Below are 10203 nucleotides of genomic sequence, written 5' to 3' on the forward strand. Positions count from 1 at the left end.
TGCACTGCGGGTGGGTTGGGCCCTTCAGCAAAACTACTGCGGCAGTCTCCACGCTCGCCTTCTAGCGAAGCACTCACCTCCTGCTTCTTTGGAACTTTAACGGTGTCTCTCCGGCTTTCTTCCAGGGCCATCTGCAGTCTGAGGTCATCACCCCGCCGGAGGCGCTCTTCCTGGAGAGGACAATGACCTTGAGGCTGGGGTAACTGCAATGACATCACTCTACAGAACAAAGCCACCGGGCCAGACCAGGAAACCGAGATTGTATCCTGTGCTGTTTCAAAGAGGACTCGGAAACAGCCTGCAGGACACAGTGCCTCTTCGGTGACTCCCTGCTCACCCCACCCGCCCTGGGGTCCCAGGGAGACTGGGGCACAGGCACCACAAATTGGGGAAAGGGAATACTTATTATCAAGTGTTTTTTCTCAAAATGAAAATGGCTTTATAATTCCAAACATAGCAGCAATAGGTCAGCTTATGAAAGTAGAAAATCCGACAATCCAGAAAGGAATTCAAGAGGAAAATCACATATTGTCCCCCTCCCACTGTGTATACCTCTAGAAATGACTGTTTATTTTCTATGCTTTCTAACAAAAATAATTCATTATAGCCACCATACCCAAAAGACTGGGTCATCTTAGCTTTTAAATGATTAAATATTAGTAAATAAATCCGTTACTTTTTTTTATAAATATAACAAGTCATAGACATGCTATTAAGTAAAATGGGCCCAGAAGATCCACCTGTCCTTCCATCTAACTGTCTGTAGTATTTTTCCTTTTTCCAGCGCTCAGATGCTGTTGGTTCGTCTCACCAGCCTTCCCAGGGCTACGCCGTTGTGAGCCCACACACCAGCGTCGAGGACAGCGTGGGCACTCAGCCTGTGCAGAGCGAGCCCGTGAGGCGTGGCCATGTCGGCAAAAGGGTTTCTGGGAAGCACTTTTGCCTGGTTTGTCCCTTGGCAAAGCCTTCCTTCCCTGAAGACCTTTCCTAAATGTGACTGCGTAGGACCCTCCCTGACTGGGGCAGGAGGTGACAGAACACACAGGTGGCAACATATGTCATTCCCAGAGCGGGGGGGACAGGGCAGGCGTTTGTTCCCCCTGGGGTCCCTGCCCCCCGGCACAGGGCAGCACACGGTGGCCCTGGGCACAACCTGCTCAGCTACTTCTCTGCTCATGGCAAGCGCCAGCTGCAGCTGCAGTTCCTCTTCTCCGCTAGTCTGGGGCCGGGCCTGCTCCAGCTCAGAGGACACCCGAGGGGAAGTGGCTGTGGGAAAGGCAAAGCACAGTTCATGCTCAGTAGGTACCCAGGCAAATCACACCCACCCCACTCACACCCACACGGTCTGGCAGTGCCCAACAATACGGGGCCGGAGCGGTTTGCAAACACTTCAAGGTTAAATCAAGTAATGTCAGATGTGGTTTCACAGCTGCCACGTGGCGACAACTGAGAGAAGATGCCTCGGGCACACGCCCAGCCCTCAGCCTGCACAGCAGAGCTGCCCTGCTTCGGGCGGAACTCGTTTTGTAAGATGGAGAGTACAGCTCCTGAAAAGCTGATCGGAGAGCATCACCCAAGGGCAGGGCACCCATGGACCAGAGCGCCACTGAGACGGCCCAGCATGAGAATCTCACTTTGTAGCTCATGGCTTTCAGGGTCATGGACAATGACAGCCAAACATTTCTGCAGTCACCCTGCAAACTTTTGTTTTTAAGTGAAACTGTGTACGGACTTGAAAAAAATCAAGCATATGCTCCTTATACTCCTGTAAGCAGCTCCTAGAAAGACAGCTTTTATTGACGGGATGAGACAGTTCCTAGCTGGTGTGACAAAGCCCAAGGAAAGACATGTGTGAGGCTAGCCTCCTTGGAAATAAGCAACTCTGGGGTGCTCAGGCTACCACGTTGTCTGTGCGTCAGGGAGTCTCAGTGCCTCCAGAAATTAGATACAAAGCTCTGGGAGCATGTGCCCACGTGTGCGCCCATCTCTGTCCTCCCCCCCCCCGGACAGGATCCACACTGCTCTGAAATTCTCCAAGGGAGGCCTGCCGTCTGAGAGAGGACTGGAACCCCTGCCATGGATGGTTCTGCACCTGCCTCCCTCTGGGCCTCCGCGCGTGCGGCTCCTCAGCCCCCCCGCTCCCCCCACTCAGGTCTCAGAGCTCAGCTTCCCGTGTCAGGGCTTCCAGGACTGTGCTCCCGCTGGGGCTGGTCAGCACCTCCTCTCTCCTGGCACTCGCCCCCTTCGGTATTCGGGTAGGTAAATGCCAGAAGACACACTACCTGGGGAAGCCCCAGGCCTGCCTTCTCACTATTACTTCAACTAATAAGGGTTGACAGAGCAGCTGGCAAATAAATAGCCATTGAGTGGATAGATGCTGCATGCACGTGGATGGACAGATAGAGGTAGAGAATTCAGCTTCATGGCTGATGGTAATTGTTTGACAATGCTTTCATTGTGTATTAGTTTGCTCCTTCTTTCCTTGCGTCCACTCTAACAAACCCAATCATCAGGATTCACCAAAATCCTGCTTTTGCCTAAATTTCCAATCTTAACTCAGCACTCAGGACCTGCCTCTGGGAGAAAGTAAGAGGTGGGGAATGATTTCTGACAGATGAGGTTTCTAGATGGCTGGGTTCTGGCTGCAGTGAATAAACAGGAGAAGCAGGCTGGGTACAGTTGGGGTCGTGGCGGAATCCACAGAAGAACCAGGTGAGGCTGGGGCTGCTCGGGGCAGAGGCTGGAGTAGAGCAGGCTAGGAGACGCTAAGTGGCGTGGCTTTGTCACACAATTAAGAAAAACACATAAAATATACATCGGCAAGATTTCATTCAGAACAAGTCAGTGGTGTTTGCTATGATTTATTATCAACCAAAGAACCATCCAAAAAATGCTGCCATTATAAAAAAAAGATACTTCTAGATAAAATCAAGTCGAATCCCCGCCTAATGCATCACCACGATATTTTACCAGAAATAAAGCTAGATGGCATCCAAATGTCCTCACATCCATCTGGATAATTTGATTTCTTAATAATATACCAAAACAAAAATACATATTTTGCTCTCAAACATCCCTTAGCCCCTTACAGCACTTGTGTTAGGGCTTTATTGTGCTCAGGGAGCAGAGCCATCTCCATCCAATTGGGAGAAACAGCCAGATGCTTCGGGGGGCGCTTGTGGGGGACAGTTCCGGAGGCATCGGAGAGACAGTTCTGGGGGATTCTACTGGACTGAATGCGACTCTTCTGTCCAGACCACCAACCACTCAGACTGCCTGTTCCCAGCCTCTTTCTTGATAAAGAATCTCCCAGGCTTGCTTCACAAAGCACTCCATTTGAAACCAACACAGTGCATCTGACACCCTTCATTTACTACCAAATAGAAATGATGAGTGAAGAAAGAAGGCCTCATATCCTAGCTCACATCCCCAACAGTGCTCAGAGCACAGCCCCATCTTGGCAGGGAAAGCAGCGTTGGCAGCAGCGCCACGGCTGACTCCGCACGGGATGAATGGGCGAGGGCTCCGAACAGTGCCCTCCCAGAGCAAGGGGCCTCCCGTCCTGGGCGCCTTTCAGCACATCTGCGAGGCCAGGCTGGCTTCAGATGCAAATGCACCTGCTTCGTCTACCAAGAGTGACGCTGTTAGAAAGATGCACAGCCGCCACACGGAAATAGCTCGCCACATCAATGAGGAAACGAAAGACAAAGGGCATCCCCTCACTGCGGCGGCTTTTATGAACGGAGGACAAGCTCTCAGCTCCGCCGGTGGCAGATCCCCAGCCGCTGGCTCTGAGCATCAGCTGCGCTCACACAGGTCTCAGCTGTGAGGAGGGTTCCAACAGAGATGTTTCTGCATTAGTGACAGCATCTTGGCCCCATGAAGGGCCTCTGTGCCCGTGTATGTGACGGTGAACACAGACATGGTTGTGAGATGGGTCTGAATGGACTCCTCTGACGACCTGAGTGTGGCCCTGAGCCTACTCTGAGGATCTGAAGGTCCACACCTCACAGGGACCCGTGGGAAAATCAAGTGCCTGAGAACTGCCCACTCTTGGGTGAGCCAAGTGCTTGCTCAGCCAGCGCCTATGGAAGGAGAACAGCACTTGCCATCATGGTGAGTGAATCACGGCAGGAGCGCAAGTGCGCCATCGCCCTTCTCCTGCCGCTAAGATCCCGCCTGGAAGAGCTCAAAGCCAGAGAGTTATCGGCACAGGCCGCACTTTTGTCCTCCCCAGGGTGGTGCCTGGGGGAGAGGTGGGCAGGGAGCCGGAAGAGGCCCCATTCCCCTGAAAGCACAGCGCAGAGGCCCCCAGGGCAGGAGACACGGCCCTCCCAGGGCCTGCAGGCCCTGTGCTGCGGGAAGGCCCTCGCGCCCAAAGCTGCTCCCCAAACAGAGCCCGGAAGATGTCCTGAGAGAGAAGCTTCCGCTGCCCAGGTCGGGGTCATTCTGAAGGAAGAAGACAAAGCAGTCCAGGTAAGCGAGACAGGAGCTGCTGCTTCTCATGGCCAGGCTTCGCCATTTCCTGGAGAGACTGCAGCTTCTACAATCACGCGCTGATTTGTGAGAACAGACACGGTGGGACGTGACTTTGCTGTCAAATGGCTCTTTGAGGCGACAGCATGACTCAGGTAAAGCTCTCAGTCATGTGGGCCTCCTGCAGGCCGAGGGGCTCAAGTCCATGTGTCCCCAGTTGAAGCTGGACACACAGGCACACAAGACATTTTGCCAGGCCTCAGGGGCCCGAGAAGACCTAACTGGACTCAAGCACTGCTGCCACCACTCATGGCCCTGTGCCCCTCAGCTGACCAGGGTTCGAATCCTGTCACCACCATTCACTAGCAGTGAGACCACCTGCACACAGCCTGACCTCTCTGGGCTCCTTCCTCTGTGAGACCGAGACCAGTGGGGCTTGTGGAAGGGTCAGGAGTGCCTCTGACACAGCGGGCTCTCCCCGGAGGATGCACCTGGCCTGGCACTGCTCTCTGCCCACCCCATGACCACCAGACCCTGGGGACCAGAGCTCTTTTGGGCACCCCAACTTCTATCTCACATAGCAGAGCCACAAATGGGTAACTGTGGTGGCCCAGGCCTTCATGGGGACAGAGGCTGTGGTCTCTACCTCCTCTTTCTGCTGCTGTGGTCCTTTGAGGGGGGAGGGGGGTTGGGAGCCCACACCGAGCCCACAGCCAGCATCTGCCTCTAGTGACGGTTCCCAGTCCAGCTAAGTTCCTTCCTGTGACTAAACTGCAGCGAAGTGCCCGTGCAGCCTTCCTCCACAGGGCAGCACCTGCCTGCAGTTTACAGGCCATTTCCTGTGCCAGGACCCTTGCTGTGAGGACACCCTGCCCTCGCCCTTGGCTGGGCCTGAGCGAGGCTTCTACATCCGCTCCCCCTGGGAGAAGCTCCAGGCCGCACTACCACTTCACAGGGAGGAGCAGGAAAGACTGCTTTGAGTTTAATGAGGCAAATTACCAAAAAGTACATTCCGATTGCCCCAGGTAAAATGAAAAGAGAAAAAAGATATAAATCCACGGGGGAAGGCCCAAGGGGCACAAGATGAGAGTGTAGCAAAGTAGCATCACCCAGCTCCCGCTCAGGCTGCCAGGGGGTCTGACTGCACAACAGAGGGACAAACCGAAGACACCTGGTGCGACAGCCAACCCCTGCCTGTCACATGACATCGTCCCACCACCCATGATACTCCTGGCAACACCTCTAACTTGATTCCAATCCAGACCCTGGATCTGTTTCCCAGCTCACACAAGTGTAGAACGAGAACTGAGCAAACCCTGCACAAGGCAGCCATGAGCAACCCCCGCCCCAGGGATGCTGCAAGGCAACTGTCGGTCTCCTGCACAGCAGGGTCCAGAGAAAAAGGGAACTGGCTGCAATGCCACCAAGGGGACGGGACAAGCAGATGCAACTCGGGGTCCTGGGGTGGCCTAGGGCTAGACAGATGAGCGGGAAGGCACTTTGAGGACAGCTGGCAACTGTGTACGCAGTATTGGATGACTGTTAGGGTGGCAACGGCTCACTCTTCAGGAGGCATGCTCAAGTGCTGCTGGGGAGAACTTCTCTTTAACACTCTGGCATCAAAGGAAGCGAGAGCCGCTCCTCTCCCAGAGGAAACAACTGTTGACATTTTCTTGTGATTCCACCCAGAAAAGCTTTCTAAGGCATGCTCCATGTGTGGATGTGTGGGTGCGCCTGTCTGGCATATACCCGCAGGGAACCTCGTCCATTCCTGTGTGTGTAATGCCTCGCACGTGTGTGTGTGTGTGTGTGTGTGTGTTTGTGTGTGTGTGTGTGTGTGTGTCTTGGGCTTGCGTAGGCAGAGTGTTTTCGACATGAGAGGCAGCCCAATGTGGAGGGCAAGCCCAAACACCTGGGCTCAGATCTGGGCTCTGCCACTTCTCAATGCGTGACCTTGGTCTAGGCAGGGAATTCTCTGTGCCTCAGTTTTCTCATCTGCAGAACAGAGGCAGAGTGCCTGCCTCCTAGGGTGGCAGTGAGGGTTAAATGAGTTCATATGTGAACAGCAAGCACTTAGTCCAGCACCTCACCCATCCAATACTTCCTAGCATCTCAATGAGCCCTCAGTCTAGGAGAGGATACTGCTCCCAAACTCCCTAACTTACAGACCATGGCTGAGGGATTCAGGTGAGGAACCTGCCCAAGGCCACCTCGCCATTGAGCGAAAGTCTGACCCTGAAGATCTTGCTCTTTATTAGCAACCCTTCCCACAGGCCCGTAACTAGGACCCAAGAGGTTAGTGACTCACAGCTGTCAGAACTCAAAGCCAAGTCTCGCACTTGCTCCTAGACCCTTCGGGGCTCGGAGACTGCAGTCCTTTCCACGCAAGCTCAGCCTGGGCAAAGGCCCTCCTCTCCCGAGCAAGCGTGCGTTCCAGCACAGAGATGCCCACCTAAGTGATGAAGGGGAGGGAGTGCCAGGACAGAGGAGACTTCTGTGTTCAGAGGTCAGGGAGTCGTTCTGACATGAGATACTGGAGCAGAGGCGGGGGGAGAGCAGAGGCCACGTGTAGAGCGGGTGGGAGTTTCGCTCATGGGGTGGAGGGCTCTGCGACTGGTATGGGCAGAAGGTGCCCAACGGGTCAGATGGAAGAGCCATGGTCATTCCAGAGGACCCTGGAGGGTTTTGGGAGGGTCTATGCAGAGCAGTGATGCAATAGGACCAGTCCAGGAGCAATGTGGGATCTCGGGCCAGGACTGCAGCTTTGCAGGAGCTGAAAAGGGGCCAGGTTCTGATTAACTGAGGTTCCGATACCTGGAGACACTGCTGACAATCCAGCCAGAGGCCTGGCTCACGATGACCTTCAGCAGCAAGGCTCCCCGCTTCCCACCAACAGGGGCAGCTGTGACATCAGCTGTGCGAGTAGACTCAGCACCTGCAGCGCTTTCTTCTAACCGAGGCCAGCAGAACTGGCCCCCAGACGACATGTTGAAGACCTCATCTTGGCACCTCAGAACTGAACCGTATTTGGAAACGTTACAGATGTAATTAGGTAAGATGAGGCCACACTGAAGCAGGGTGGGCCCCTAATCCAATAGGACTGGTGTCCTTACAAGAGAAGAGACACAGGAGCAGTTGCACAAGGAACGCATCTGATGGGGACAGGGACTAGAGCGCTGCAACTGCTAGCCAAGGCACCAAGGCCAGCCGGCCACCACCAGGAGCTGGGAAAAGGCCAGGATCGAGCCTCCCCTAGGGTTTCTGAGGGAGCACGGCCCTGCAGACCAGTGTTGGCTCCAGAGGGTGGCACAACCTAAAGCCAACGGGTTTGCACTTCATTGCAGCATCCCTGGGAAGCACATCTCAGTGCCCCACCACCTCCCTGCACACACTGCAGGGGCAGCCTCACCAAGCAGGGAGTGGACCCCCACCCCTGGCTCTTGACTGGGCCTGCCCTGATCATGAGCACATCCTGCCCCTGGGCACCTGTCACAGCAGCCTAGATTCAGTTCTGAGAGTCCCCTAGCTCTTTCTGCCTTGGGACTGTCCATTCTCCTCATGTGTCAGCTCCAATGCTGTCATCTGTCTAACAAGCCTTCCCCAACTATGCCACCAGAATGCTCCACAGGGCAGGGGCCCCTATGGGCTTCACTCGCCACAGACGCCCTCACTCACTCCCGGGCACCAAGCGCAGGCTGGTGCTCTGCGAGCACAGAGGGCGTCTGCTCCGCAGGTCCCTCGGGGCCTCGCCTGCCCCCTCACCACTGGTACTTAGGCATTCTACACTACGCACCTGCTGGCGGTCCAGCCACCTCCCCAAGATGGTAGAAGTCATGCAGCCTTGTTCCAGGCACAGAGCAGAGTTCAAACACATGTCAGTTTATTTTCAAGTTTAGTCCCAGGGAAAACAATGGCTGTGATTTCCAAGGACACACCTCACATACTCGTTACCATATTGGTGCCGCCACCTCCGGTTACAGACACAGAAGCTGAAACCCAGGGAGGAAGAAGATAGAGCCAGAGCAATGCAGGGACGGGGAGCGTGGAGCTCACGGATAAAAGGCAGTCCTTTCACTTGTCTGCACGAGTCACAGCCCACCTCGAGCTGAAACAGAGTGAGGCTAAGCTCTCTCCTTGGGCTGCATCCCAAGACCACAACCTGTGTGTGTGTGTGTGTGTGTGTGTGCGCGCGGGGGGTTGCGGGGGGGCAGCCTGTAGGAAGGAGGCTTGTCCAAAACATGGAGCCACGCTCCTCACTGCTGCTTCTCCAGGGGTTCCCATGGTTCCTGTCGCTTTACCCCGGTAAAAGCTGCTCTCTGAGTGGGACTGGGAACCATCACAGCTCTCCAGGTGGGAGCGGGGCAGGGAGGTGGAGCAGATGGGGGCTCTGAACATTAGCACTCAGATTTGTGAGGAGGCACAGGGCAAGGCATGAATTTCAACAATGACACACTTATCTATTTTTAAATTCAGTCAAAACCTAAAGACGGTAAATGCCTATAGCAGCTTCTTAAAGCAGCAATTTTCAACAGGTGTACAGCAAGAATTTTTAAAACATGCAATACCTGACTTCTTTTCCCTTAGACTATCAGGGAAAAAAGCGACAACAACCAACACAGCAATAGTCCATTGGTGTGAATGAATCAAAATCAAAATTATACCTACTACCCCGTTTGTTGTTGCCCAGTGGTTAGAGTGTCAGTCCGAACACCACAAGGTCTCGGATTTGATTTCCAGTCAAGAGTCCGTACCTGGGTTGCAGGTTCAATTCCTGGCCCAGGTCAGGGGGTAACCAATGGATGTGTCTCTCTCACATCCACCTCTCTCTCCCTCCTTCCACTCTATCTAAAATCAATGGAAGAAACATCCTTGGGTGTGGATTAACAACAACAAAAAATTATACATACTCTTTTGTCAGATCAGCAAAAAACATATTTCTCTGGTATGCCAAAGAATTTTAGTAATTGGTTTACGTGCCATGAGATGAAAAGGGTTGGAAATCTCTTAGAGTAATACTTTTAAACAGAAAACTCACTTTTAAAGTAAGTGTTCTGATAGCAATTTCCATTAAATTAATAATGACCTTAAAAAGAATTACAGTACCCCTTGGGGCTCAGGGGCTATCGCCTGAGCATGTCATCCACGGCTGGGGGCCTCCAAATGGGCACAAGATGTTTGGGAAGTGTTTGCAATGTTATAAGCGATAGAATGACAATACACTTTCCCCATTAATCTCAACTCACTTCTGGGAATTCTACATTGAAGACACAGTCTAAAGAACCCTGAGTTAGAAAAGCACACTTTCTGCATGAAGACATTTACTAGAACGTTATTTACACCGATGAGAACCTAAACACAACCCTGCTCAGAACAATGGCAATGAATGATCCGTGTATGGAGCCCACTCTGTGCAAGGTGGTGTGTGGAGTGCACATGTTAGCACGTGTAATTTTCTCCATAACCCAGGAGGGAGTACTATCCTTAACCCCATTTTACAGATTAAAAGACTTAAACTTGTAGCAGTTAGTAACCTACCTAAGGTTTAACCTTTAAAAAGAAGTGTAAAGCAACCTAGAGAATGCACACAGAAAAGTGGGGGGAAATCAGACTGCATAATTGTATTATTTCTCATGGGAATCCAGTGGTAAAGAGCGAGCCGAAGCCCACCTGTGGCCAGGGCAGTGTCTGCTGTGGCCTGCCCTCGCCCTGTCCCACCAGGTACAAGAT

General features: G+C 53.2%; 1 protein-coding gene across 3 annotated transcripts in view; it reads right to left on the minus strand.

Annotated features, from left to right (window-relative positions):
• EPN2 (epsin 2) overlaps positions 1–10203 on the minus strand; it is a 44692-nt gene that overhangs the window by 15724 nt on the left and 18765 nt on the right. For 2 of the 3 annotated variants that reach the window (XM_006779296.2, XM_015558373.1), the window contains 2 exons: positions 1154–1266; positions 78–170 (listed from right to left, as the gene is read on the minus strand). In XM_006779296.2, coding sequence (XP_006779359.1) covers positions 78–170; positions 1154–1266 — 206 coding nt within the window. Of the gene's footprint in view, positions 1–77; positions 204–1153; positions 1267–10203 lie in introns of all 3 variants that reach the window. The other variant, XM_015558372.1, reaches the window with a different exon arrangement.

This window comes from Myotis davidii, unplaced genomic scaffold (assembly GCF_000327345.1).
Source record: "Myotis davidii unplaced genomic scaffold, ASM32734v1 scaffold129, whole genome shotgun sequence".
Classification (NCBI taxonomy): Eukaryota; Metazoa; Chordata; class Mammalia; order Chiroptera; family Vespertilionidae; genus Myotis; species Myotis davidii.